Source organism: Pteropus vampyrus, unplaced genomic scaffold (genome assembly GCF_000151845.1).
Source record: "Pteropus vampyrus isolate Shadow unplaced genomic scaffold, Pvam_2.0 Scaffold633, whole genome shotgun sequence".
NCBI classification, from domain to species: Eukaryota; Metazoa; Chordata; class Mammalia; order Chiroptera; family Pteropodidae; genus Pteropus; species Pteropus vampyrus.
Genome location: NW_011889414.1, coordinates 778,648 through 792,319, shown reverse-complemented (window position 1 = coordinate 792,319; position 13,672 = coordinate 778,648). Strand labels below are relative to the sequence as shown.

Genomic DNA, 13,672 nt, shown 5'->3' with positions numbered 1-13,672 from the left:
AATATGGGAATTGAGTATTCATCACCCTCACACAAAAGAATTTCATCAATGCAAAAAGCAATGGGAATAAGATGGAGCTGCCAGCATTGCAGTTCCAGGTCATATAACACAAATGTTTCCAGGCTCAGAAAGGATGAAAAAGCACAAAGGAACTAGCTGTATGAATAGGAAATAAAAGAGAAGAGGTAGTTTTACTGCCCATGGATCAAAGATATTTTGCAAACAAAATTATTTAAAAGAATTTCCTGCTTAGATTAAGCTACCTCATTACCCAAATATTACAGGCTCATTCCTACGGCACATCAACAATTTTTAAAGTAGCAGAAAAGCTACTCACCAAAGGTGCTGCTCTCTGTCACAGATGGCACTGCCTGGGATTGAATATTATACATTGCTTCATATGTACAGCTATCAATCTGCTGGTCACAATCACACACTCTGACCCGAAAGGAAAATGGCACAATGACTTTTTGAAACAGAACTCTGTTATCTGCAAACTTATTAAGATTCATCTATCCACAACTACTCTAGACCCTGATTCTATCAAGATAACATTCCCCTTTTACCAGTTATCGCTAAGTAATGTTGTAAGACTGACTCTTATGATGATTAACAGATATGTGTTTTTGAGATTACTGTGATGTTCAGGAAACATAATTGGAATTGCTTACAGCTTTAAGAACCTTCAATAGTAGGAGCTAGATATATCTCTCTGCTTTAATTCTGGGTGGATAACAATATGTGAAGGTAGCAAGCCAAGTAGATGAGTGGTGTCAACTGAATTCCAAAACAGGATTGTTGCAAACTTACCGTGAACACTGAGTTATCTCCAAAGGCCATTTTGCATCTGGCTTTTGAAGCCCTAGAGGCCTAGAGGAGGGAGTCATATACTCTGTGTCCTCCTCGTGCTCACACTGCTCCCCAGGTGGCAGCTTTGGCATCGGAAGAGGTCTGGAAGATGAAGAATAAAAACCAAAAAAAGAAAACAAAAATTAACAAGCTGAAAAACATTAAAATATGAAATAAGTGGCTTCAAAACAGATCATAACTCAAATTTGACATGGCAAAATGGATGCCACCTAGAAATCTATTATTACTCCTGGCTAAGATAGGTACTTATTAAAAACACACTAACTTAAATTTTCACTTTTAGTTGACCAAAGGTGTGGCTATCATGTTTGAGATTGTGTTACACTGGGATAATACTTCATACCGTTTAGACTCTGTCCCTAAATAAGTTAGAGTCCCAGTCCAAGAGCTAGTATGCCAGTTTTCCTTTAACTAGGCATGAATAAGAAACAGCAAGTGGTTTTCTGACAATATGCTAAGAATGTATACAAATATCAATTTAAAAATCTACCTATGGTTTCAAAGAATATACAGCTTGTTAAAAGCTTTCTCATATGTTATCTGATAGTATAAATGTATCTTCTCATTTTATACAAGAAAAATATGAATAAAAGAGATAAGGTGCCTTAGTAGTTTGCATCATCTGGGACTAGATCCCACATCTTCTGACCCTGGCGTCAGGGATCTTGCCATTGATACTCATATATAACTCTCACCTAGAAGTTTTTTAAACAAATCCTCTCCTACCACCCCACCCTCTGAAACTAGACAAAGAAAAAACAAAATAAAATTAAGACAAAATCCCCATTCAATTATATAAGAAACATACATGTGCTTACAACACTGACTCTGGGAATATGAGTTAATGAGTGTTTCTCCTCCCCTTCCTCTTTATGCTTTTGCACATTCTAATCTGTAAGAAACACCTATTAGATCTGCCTATCTGTGTTTACTTGATGTTTATTTTTACTAATTATTAAAGCAAAAGCTGCTTATTACAAAATACTTAAATGCTACAAAAACTTAACAGATGACAGTCCCTATAATCTATCTCACTTGAGATTTTTTTCTTATGTCTACATGTTACCTTTATTATTTGTGCATTGCATGCTGAAGTTCTGAGGCTGAAGTGTACAGCTATCTACGCTATGTCTTGAAAATGTGTCTTACTTTATTTATTGTAAGAAAGGCTGATGGATCTCTTATCATCTCTTATCAACCTTTCTTAGGATAATGATAGATAGAAGTGTAGATAAAACAAGTATAATAAAATAGTAACAGTAGAATCCAGGTGGTGAGTATACTAATGTTCACTGTAAAAAATCTTTCATCTTTACTCTATGTTTGAAACTTTTCATAATAAAATGCTGGGGGAGAAATGATCCATAAAGATTAACAAAAAATACCAAGTACTAGTGAAAATGTGGGGAAAATGGGTACTTTCTTAAACAGTTTTAGAAATAAGAAATTGGTATAACTTTTCTGGAGTGTAATTCAGCAAAAGTATTTAACCAAACATACAACATGCAAACCCTTGTACTCAGAAATTCCATTTCTAAGAATTTCCCCTGGGGAAATAATCAAGAATATTCACTATAGCATTATTTATAATATTCAAAAAATAGGCAACCTGTCAAGTAATCGTGTATTGATTAAATTTTGAATTATTCATACGGCAATATACCTGAAGTCAACTGTGTCCCTCAGTGCTTTAGAGGTTCCAAAAGCAGGGGCCTCAGAGGGCTACTTCTGTTTCTACCTCAGGTCTTATCTATTTCACATATTGAGGTTACAACTTAAGTCAATTCCACTGCTTTGCAATCAATAAAAATAATTTGAAAATCATTGTAGTAGAAGAATATAATGATACCCTAAGAATGTTCAAGATATTCCTGGGGAAAAACAGCATATAAAATATGATTTCATACACAGAGAAATGGCAATGAACGAACACACATCACATTGCTAACTATTATCTGACTCTAGGTGTTAAGGTTATGGATAACTTCTATTTCTTCTATTTGATCCCCCCTTTCTCTCCTCCCATGCCCAGCATCATTTACCTGTATTTTCTAAAAATTCTCTAACACATTACTTTGACAAAAAGGGTCATTAAAAGGGCAATCAAAAAGCTTTAATTATAATTTCTTGTTGATGTTAAAAAATATATAAAATTGTGCCTTTTCATTAAGCATTTTGGTAATACATACTTTAAAAAATTCACATGCTTTCATCACAATAATTCTACTTTGGATCTCTGATTATGTCCAAAGATGTTCACTGAAGCAAATTTATTAGAAATAAAAGCTTTTAAACAAAATAAATATCAAACAACAGGGGAATGATTAAGTATGTGGTTATAATCACATATAATAATATGTAATCACTAAAAGTAAGGATTTTGACCTCCCCTTTTTCTCTCCCTCCCTTGCCCTTGCCCTTCCCCTTCTTTGGTGCTTTCCCCCAGGGGTGGGGTAGGGGGAGATTTTGAAGAACTTTTTAAATGATAAGGAGAAATGCTCAAGATAATAATGGTAAGTTTTAAAAGAGAGAGACTACAAAACTATATCTTGATTTAATATATATATATTTTACATGTTTAGAGCTATGGGCAAGTAGCAAGCATCATCTAACCATCTGCCTAGAATAGCTAGCTAGAAATTTAAGCAGGATAAAATACAAAAGAAAGGCATTGGTGAGCCACTAGACAGCCACGACTAAAGAGGCCGAGATTCCAGAGAGAATACACCAAGGTAAGACTCATATTAGTGGTTCTAAACTTGGGGTTTCAAAGTAGTTTCAATAGGCTGAGGAAAGAAGGGCTAGAATTTTGGGGTACCAAGATGGACAATCTGTGAGGGACCAAAAATCCTGAAAAAAGGAATAGCAGAGAATTCTGCCTGCAATTTTCCCTAGTTATTACTAATCCCTAAACTGTGTATACATGGGGTTAGAGTCTGAGAAACCAAGCAGAAAACAGCAGTTGAGGTGGTAAATAGATATTTTGGTTGTCTTGCCAAACTGGAGAGACAAACGCTGAAATTAACAAAATATGCCCTTTAGATTATAATTGTAATTTATATGTTCAATAAAAAGGAGGATAGAGAATTTTATTAGAAAACTATAATGAATAAATTTTTTAAAATCACAGAAATTCTAGAACATAAAAACACGGTATCTGAAAATACAAATTCAAAAGATAGATTTAGGGCAGATGAGAAACCACAAAAGAGAAGATTAGGGAATTGGAACATAGCAGAAATGATTCATATTAAAGAGAAGAAAAAGAATGGAAAACACATGAGTATAACAGCTATGTTAGGGATGCTGAAAGGTTGAACATTCAGATAACTGGAGTCACAGTAGGAGAGGAGAAAGAGAATGCATTATTCAGTCTATTTTAAGAAACAGTGGCCTAGAATTTTCTAAAACTGATTACAAACATCAAACTACAAAATTAACAAAGTCTACATATCTTAAGAAGAATAAATATAAAGAAAACTACATAGGAGGATTATAGTAAAACTGTTGGGATACAAAGACAAAGAGGTCTCATAAGTACCCAGAAAAGAAATAATACCTTTAAAAGAGCAAATTTAAGCCTGAGAGCTAATTTTTCAACAGAAACAATGGAAGCAGGAAGGCAGCAGAATATTTTTCAAATGCTAAAAGAAAATAACTCCTGTTCAAAATATTACACTCAGTGAAAATATCTTTAAAAAAATATATATATATAGAAAAATAAATATATTTTCCATCAAATAGAAGGTACTTTTTGTCAAAAGCTGGGAGAGTCCATTGATAGAAAAGACACACCCACACTCACATCCATACACTCACACTCTGTCTCTATCTCTCTAAAGGAAGTTCTTTGGGCAGAAGGTAAAAGATTCCAGATGGAAGCATGGCAAAGCCATAAGAAACGAGGAGTACTACAGGATAAATAGGTGGGGGGATTTAAATGTCCAAGAAGTGTTAAGTAGCACTGATTTGAAGTAGACTCTAATGAGTCAAGGGTGCATGATCCCCAGGACAACTATTAAAAGAATAACAGAAGGGGTGAAACGGTATAATAAAAATAATTTAAAAGAAAGCAAGAAAGTAAAAAAAATGCACAAATCAAAGATGGATAATAGAGTAGAAAAAATATTCAAACTATAAGATAAAGAATGCTAAACTGGATTTAAGGGCAAAAGTATATACTGCTTATGAGAAACATACCTAAAACATAAGAACACAGAAAAATTGAAAGTAAAAAGATGGTAAAAGATCATGCAAATACGAAAAGAGAGCTGATGTAGCCATTTTCATATAAGACAAAGCAGACTTAAAGGAGAGTAGTGGATAATAAAAAAATTATCATTTAGTATCAATTCTAAAATTCTATCTACCCTAATTACATAAGATACATATACAATACAAGTGGATAAAATAAAAGGGAAAAAGGGACCCACAATTATAAGTGGGAGAATTTAATACACTCCTCTTATTATCTGATAGAACGTGTACGCTAAAAAAATCAGGAGGGAGATAGAAGATTTGAACACGATTAACGAACTTGCCCTCATCAACATATACAGAATGCTATGCCCAACAACTGCAAATTGCACGTTCTTATATTTAAAAGTGGCAGATATTACTGGAATTTATCATAAACTAGTCAATAAAGAAGGTCTCCAAATGTTACAAGTTAAAATAACAGAGTATGGTTTTCTGACCATACTGGAATGAAACTAGAAAGCTTCATTAACAGGACAACTAGAAAATTTTCCAATGTTTGAAAATCGGGCAATACATAAATAACAGATGAATCAAACAAGAAATCACAAATAGCAAAAGCATATATTTTTACATGAATAATAATGAAAATAAGACATATCCAAATTTGTAGAATGCAGCTAAAGCATTTGTTATAGACCAAAGGTCTGTGTCCTCCAAAATTCATAAGTTGAAGCCCTAATCCTCATTGTATTTGGAGATGGGGCCTCTGAGGAAGTAATTAAGATTGGATGGGGTCATAAGGGTGGGGCACTAAAATAGGATTGGTGTTCTTATAAGAAGAGACACCAGAGAGCTTGCTAATGTTCTCTATATCTCATCCCTTGTACACATACCAAGGTAAAGCCATGTGAAGACGTAGCGAGAAGGCTATGCAAGCTTACAAGCCAGGAAGACTCCACACCATAAGAAACCGACTGTGCTAACACGCTGATCTTAGATCATTCTTCTCAAGTGCACGTGGGACAGTTTCCAGATAGACACTATGTTAGACCGTAATTTAAGTCTCAACAGATTTTAAAAGACAGATATCATACAAAGTATCTTTTCTGCCCATTACAGGATGAAGTTAGATATCAGTAACAAAAATAAAACTGAAAACTCACAAAATTGTGGAAATTAAACAATACATTTTTAAACAATCAACTGATTGAAGAAGAAATTACAAGGGAAATTATAAAATACTTGGAGGCAAGTGAAATCAAAAACACAACATACCGAAACTTAGCAAAAGTAGTGGTGAGGGGGAAATTTATAGCTCTAAACGCTTACAATAAGAAAATAGGAAAAATCTCAAATCAACAAGCTTAACTTTACAACTTAAGAAACTGGAAAAAGAATCAACTAAACCCAAAGCTAGCAGAAGGAAGGAAATAGTAAAGATCAGAGCAGAGATAAATGAGAGAATAGAAAAACATTAGAGAAAAAAAAAATCAATGAAACCAAAAGTTGGTTCTTTGAAAAGATCAACAAAACTGACAAAGTTTATCTAAATGGACTAAGAAAAAAGAGAGAAGACTCAAATTAATAAAATCAGAAATGAAGGTGGGACGTTACTTCCAATTCTACAGAAATAAAGAGAATTATAAGTGAGTACTATGAACAGTTGTAAGCCAAAAAACTGGACAACCTAGATGAAATGAGCAAATTTCTACAAACACAAAATTTACCAAGGCTACATCACAAAGAAATAGAAAATCTGAATAGACCTATAACTAGTAAGATTGAATCAGTAAACAAAATCTCCCAATAAAGCCCTGTTCTTGATGGCTTTCTGGTAAACTCTACCAGACATTTAATAAAGAACTAATATCAACCCTTCTAAAACTTCCCCCCAAAATTGAAGAGGGAACTCTTTCTCATTCAATGATGCTAGCATAATCATGATAAAGTCAGACAAAGATACAAGAAAACTACAGACCACTATCCCTTATGAATATAAACTGATGCAAAAGTCTCCAACAAAATACCAGCAAAAAAAATTCAGCAGTATATTAAAAGGATTATACCCAATGACCAAGTGAGTTAATACCTGGAATGTTGTGATTGTTCAACATATGAAAACTGATCAATATAATCAAGAAAAAGAAGGAAAAAAATTCACACAATCATCCTGATGCAGAAAAAGCATTTAACAAAATTTAACACCATTTCATGATAAAAACATTCAACAAAATAGAAACAGAAAGTATCTCTACATAATAAAAGCCATATATAAAAAACTCATAGCAAGCATCATATTCAAAAGCATAGGTAACAAAAGAAAAAACAGACAAATTGGACTCTGTGAAAGTTTAAAAATTTTATGCATCAAGACACTATCCAGAATAAAATGGCAACCTATAGAATGGGAGAAAATATTTGTGAATCATATATCTGATACAGGATTAACATCCAGAATATGTAGCAAACTTCTAAAATTCAACACAAACAACCTTATTAAAAAATAGGCAAAGGCCTTAAATAGACATTTCCCCAAAGAAAATATATGAATGACCAATAAGCACATGAAAAGATGCTCAACATCACTAATCATTAGGGAAATGCAAATCAAAACTACAATGAGATACCGCCTCACACTATTAGTATGGCTACTATAAAAAAAAAGAAACCAGAAAATAACAAGTATTGGTAAAAAAAATTGGGGGAAACTGGAACCCTGGTATACCATTGGTGGAGATGTAAAATGGTACAGCTGCTATGAAAAACAGTATGGTGGTGCCATATGACCCAGCAATTCAGCCTTTGAGTATATACACAAAATAATTGAAAGTTGGATGTCAAAGAGATATTGCTCACCCATGTTCATAGAAGCATCATTTACAATAGCTAAAACATAGAAGCAACCCAAGTTTCCATCAACTAAAAAATGGATAGGCAAAACGTCACATATACATGCAACGGAACATTATTTGGCCTTTAAAAGGAAGGAAGTTTTGCAATGTGCTACGACATGACAAATCTTGAAGACATTATGCTAAGTGAAATAAGCCAGTCACAAAAAGACAAATACTACGTGATTCCACTTACATTAACTATTTATAGTAGTCAAAAATCACAAAGACAGAAAGTATAATAGTGGCTATCAGGAGCTGGGGGAAGGGGGAAATGGAAAATTACTGTTTAATAGGTAAAGAGTTTCACAAAATGAAGAGTTATGGAGATGGATAGTGGTAATGATTGTACAATATGAATGTATTTAATACCATTAAACCATACACTTATAAATGGGTAAGAAGGTAACTTTTATGTTATGTGTATTTTACCACAAAAAAAGGAGATACTTAAGAATTAAAACAAAAATTATAAGAATTAAGAATCTTTTTTAAAAAAAATCAGCAAAACCAAAATTGCTTCTTTGAAAAGATTAATAAAGTTGATGAACCCCAGAAAGACTGATCTATGTACATGTACACAAAGAATGTAAAGACACAGTCCAAAACATAAAACAGGATACTTTTTACATGATGCAAATACAGATCAATTTTTATTTTCTTCTTCATATTCCTCTGGGTTTTCTCAATTTTCTATAAGAACCAACTCCACTGTATGAAATACAGCTTTAGTAAACTTACCTGGCAGCTAGAGAATAAATGGCACTGGCAGATGCAGAAGGTTTGATTTTGGAGTGCTCACACTCTGGACCTGGCAATGGACTGCTATTCATATTCTGGAAAGAAAAGTGTTGAAAAAGGACCTTCTTAACACAGCTACATGTCTCTTATTTAACCTATTCAAAATAATAAGGACAATAATAAAGACACAGACCTCATTCTCAACGCCATGCTCGGGGGTTATTACACCTGACAAAAGCATAGCTCCTTTCAGGCTTTGAAGAAAGCTCAAATGTAAGGGTTAAGGAGATAGAGATCTAAAAAGAGCCAAGGAAATGGAGTTTTGTTTTGTTAATTCTAGAAAGATTTGAAGAACCTGGCTAAAAAAGTACCATTTCTAGTTTAAAAATCTGTACATCTTTCTACATTGATGCCATCAGAAAGTCAAATCTAATCCATAATTAGACTGCTTATCAAATAGATACTACTTAAATCTAAGTTACCCCTGTCCCTTGCCTTGCAACCAAGAAATATGCAGTTTATTCCTTCACTCTTCTAATTTCATCTTTTCCAACTACCTACTGGCCAACTCTTCAATGGCTTGTCTCAAATGCAACATGTCCCTAGTTAAGCAAGGTCAAAACCTCAGGGGGTGTGTGTGTGTGACTTCTTGTCCTTTTTCCAACCCACAGACTGCTTTCAAGCCTTATTTTTATTTTTGTTTCCCATCATCTAAAGACTCTACCCAATCTGGCTGCTCCCATCTGCTCACAGACAACTATTCGTCCTCTTGCTTAGTTGGCACCAACTATACTAAACCCCTTTGTTATTCCTCAAATAGACTCTCCCAAACTCACTTTCTTTTCCCTTCATCCTGGAACGGTCTTCCCCCAGAATTAACACAGCTCACTCTCCCCATCGCTCCAGGTCTTTCCTCAGAATTGTGCCCCATTCCTCCATGTAAACCCACCCCAACCTCAGCTGTCCCAATATCCCTTTTTTTGTGATACTTTTCTCCATAGCGCTCACCAGCTAAGACATCCTGTATGTCTTATGAACTTATCTTGTTTATTTTCTGTCTTTCCTGCACTAGAATGTAAAGTTTATGAGAGCAAGAGTTTTTGTTGAGTGCATAAATGAACCAACAAAAAAATGAATACACATTATCCCACTCCCAGTTCTGAACTCCTTATCTCATGCTTATACGATGGACCCCTAATCTGTCTTTTTTCGATCTATTCTCTTATCAATCCCTTTTGCATACGACTATTAGATTCATCTCTTTAAACCATCATTTTGGTCATGTCACTCCATTAATTTAAAACCTTCAAATAAATACTCATTTCCTACTAAAAAAAATCCGAATTCTTTTGGGATGGAGTATTCAAAGCCCTCTAATCTAGTACTAATGCTCTTTCTAGGCCTTTTTCCTACTTTGACATTCAAAATTTCTGCTCCACTCAAAAAACTAATTTTTGTTCCACTATACACTTTAAGCATTTCTGTCATTGCAGCTCTGATTGATTTAAAACTGTAGTCACTTTGGAAAGAATACTTCAAATTCAGATGCCACTCTTTCCATAAAGCCCTCATGCTTGCTCTATCTGGAAATAATCCCTGCTTTCTCTAAAACTTAAGTGCTTTTTATTTATACTACTCATGGTGCATATGTGCACGCACACGCATGCGCACGCACACACACACATATTATTTACTAACATGTCTTATCTGCTATATTAAAATGTATACTCCTTGAGAGTAAGGATTATATTATCTCTGAATCCTATGCAGAACCTATCACAAAACTTTGACCCTTATAAATGCCATCTACGAATATATTTAATAGGCTAAATAATTTCAAAATCAGGACTCACCATGGAGGTATCCAGATTCAATGTGCTTCCGGGCCTAGGCACATCTATTCTGGGTTCCATTTGTGAGGGTAATGAAAATGGAAGTGAGTGCCGGTTGGTTAATTCTCTCCCTTTCCAGGGGTCACTAGGGTTTGGGGCAACTACTGGTACTTTGGGAATTGGCCGAGGCAGCCATAATTCCCCAACGCGGCTAGAGGGGACAGGAGGCAGTTTGTCCCTGGATGGACAGTCGCCTGGTGTACAAGGCAAAGGGCGTCTCTGAGGCCGGGTTTCTGCTGCAACAGAATAAGGCCGGTCTGGAGGGGGTGGTGGTGGAAGATCCCGAAGTGTGGGAGGTATTGGTAATGGTTTGTCCTTATGAAGGGAGCCAGAAGCAGCCTGTGGAAGCATGATGGAAGCAAGTCAATTAAAACCTACTAATCCATAATAAAGAATCGGAAAACCATAGAAATGAATAATGCTTTACCTTAGAAGCAGTTCCAAGACCAGAAGCACTTGAAGGAATAGATACTCGTTGTTGCAGAAGGTCAAGTCGTGGTGGCACTGGGGGAAGGGAAGCTTGTGGGGTCATGGAGAATGGAGAAGGAGGGCGTTCCACCTAACACAAAGAAAATTTCCTAATAGGTTATTCTTGTTTGGGGGAGCGGCATCTTTCAACTCCTAAAGCTGCAGAAAGCAAGCACTATATTAACACTGACTATAACTACCAGTGAGTGAGGTCAGGCTTTGGCCTGGGGTAGCACTTCCTGAATTATTTTCATGTCACCATAAGAGGGCAGTCTCAATCACAGAAATATCATGCAGATGCAAGCTACAGGCAAACGTATCTAGAAATGACTGTGCTACAAAAAGCTTCCTAGTTTACAATTTTTTAAAAATAATTTTCCACCTCCTCATCTTCAGAGAAAGAAAAATCTGTTCCATATTAAAAACCAGAACCCATATAAAAAGAAAGGGGCAGACATTAACCCCTCAACCAATCACCTAAAAAAGTAATGTTTAAGGGGCAGAACAATAAAAGATCAAAGATGATAAAATCAATGTGGGTTGTTATGAGAAAAAAAGAAATCTGTAAGAAGAAAATATTATCACTAAAAAGCATACTGAATACTTCTGAAAAAAATAAGTTATTTTAATTCAGTAAATAAAAGAGATTAAAATTTTATGTCTATTTGTGTTCTAAAAAACGAGGTGCCAAATTAGAAGAAACAATACATGTATATAACCTTTTCCATTTCCCTGTCTATAGTAGGGTGATGAATATGTGATAAGCTTGTCCAAGTACCTGTCAAAAGATATACAGTAATTCATACAAAATGCTACTTTGCATTCTATAACAGAGAGCAACGCAGATAAAATAGAGGCAAATAAGTATTACAAGCACTTATGTAAGATTATAGAAAAATGATCACACTCATACTTAGTCCTGCCATTAATGCTAGGTAGTGAATGAGACTAAAGAAAGCCCTCATCATTGCCTACTTGTTTTTACTCATACTAAAGAAAATGGGCTCCATGTCAATGGAGCATGAGTAATGAATATGATGAGCAGCTAAACACCTCAAGGGTTAAGAAAGTGAAAAGTTATAGTCAAGCTAATTCTCACCAATTTATCATCAATTTCTAGTCAGTCACTATATTGTTAATTCGTCCATATCTATATCTTTCTTTTCATTCTATTTGTCAATCTTGGACTCGACTTATCAAAACCACTTTGGAGTTATTCCCCCAACTTCTAGTTTATTTCATCAAATCCTTTTGCTCACCATTACCTGCGTAACTATTGTAAATACTCACTAGCTCAAAAACCATTCATCAGTAACTCTCACTTGCCCACAATGCTCTATCCTAGAATTCTCACCTGTTTGCCTTTGCTCAAGTTGTTTTCCAATTTGAAAGGCCCTCTCTGCCTATTTTGATCCCTCTCAGCATCCATCCCTCTTTCTCATGCCTAAAGTACAACAGAGGGTTAAGCTAATCATATTCTTCAATTCATGGCACCACATCATAACCAATCCCTGCAATGTTCTTTTATATCAACATATAATTAAGTTACAGAAAAGGAGAAAAACACAAATGGAGAAGAAATTATCAAAGAAATAACACAAGACATTTCCAAGACCTAAGGGACATAAATATCCATTGAAAGAGTTCAATGTAGAGCTAGCCCAGTGAAGAAAAGGAAACCTAAACAAACAAACAAACGAACCAAAACACCCTTAAATTTTCAGGGAACCAAGGATAAGCAAAATAACCCAAAAGCTTCTGGAGCTAAAAGGAAACAGGGCAACAAATAGAAAAATTACTCTAGGGTTGATTAAAGACATTTTAAGATACCAAAAATCTCAAAAATTTCACCTCTCGCCTATCATAGAAAGCTATTTTGAGGACATATTCCACTCAAACAAGGAAGTAAAGCAAAGAGAAGGAAAAAACGGGAGCCAAGAAATAGGCACTACAACACACAGGTGAGGCAAAAAAAAGTCCCATGATGATGACTTTCTCCCAGACAGAAGTGCTGGCAAAAGCCATTCTTGTTTTGCTGAGCTCTGCCAGCATCTAGCCTGCACAAGCATGGAAAGGCAGGCCCCATCTGAGTCTCCACCAACCTACCTAACACTGTTTGCCTTGCCCTGGTGATTCCCCGAGATCCTGTCCCCCCCGAGGACCTGTTCACCCACTTCCAGTAGCTCTTCCAAAAAAATGCCCTGGCCTGGCTTACTAAGCAAACTTTCTAAAATCTCTCAAAGGTTCACAAACCCCAAACAAGCAGTAGCTGGCTTTGGTGTGCCAATTATCTCTTGCTAAGCAGCCTTAAGCTTAGCATTAGTGGCAGCCAGCCTCAATCTCACAGCTCATCCTCTCCTAGGCACCTCCAAGACCAGCAGAAGTGGCAATCATCTACAGATCAATTTGCACCTCATACCAAGTAGCCCTGGGCTGGTCACAAGGAGTGGCTGACCTTAGTTTACACCAGAGCCCCTCCCAAGAGGCCCTAGAATCAACACAGGCGGTGGCCAGCTTCAGACCATACCACAGCACCACCCAATCACCTCCACAAATGACATACCCAAAGGGCAGACTGCACAAGCACCAGATCCCCGCTAAAGCAAATCT

At 35.7% G+C, this 13,672-nt stretch overlaps 1 protein-coding gene across 6 annotated transcripts in view; it reads right to left on the bottom strand.

Moving 5' to 3' along the window:
• CBL (Cbl proto-oncogene) overlaps positions 1 to 13,672 on the bottom strand; it is a 94,734-nt gene that overhangs the window by 9,920 nt on the left and 71,142 nt on the right. For all 6 annotated transcript variants that reach the window (XM_023525842.1, XM_011384916.2, XM_023525841.1 and 3 more), the window contains 5 exons: positions 11,022 to 11,153; positions 10,556 to 10,933; positions 8,703 to 8,797; positions 811 to 951; positions 338 to 438 (listed from right to left, as the gene is read on the bottom strand). In XM_023525842.1, the coding sequence (XP_023381610.1) occupies positions 338 to 438; positions 811 to 951; positions 8,703 to 8,797; positions 10,556 to 10,933; positions 11,022 to 11,153 (847 nt within the window). The remainder of the gene's footprint in view (positions 1 to 337; positions 439 to 810; positions 952 to 8,702; positions 8,798 to 10,555; positions 10,934 to 11,021; positions 11,154 to 13,672) is intronic.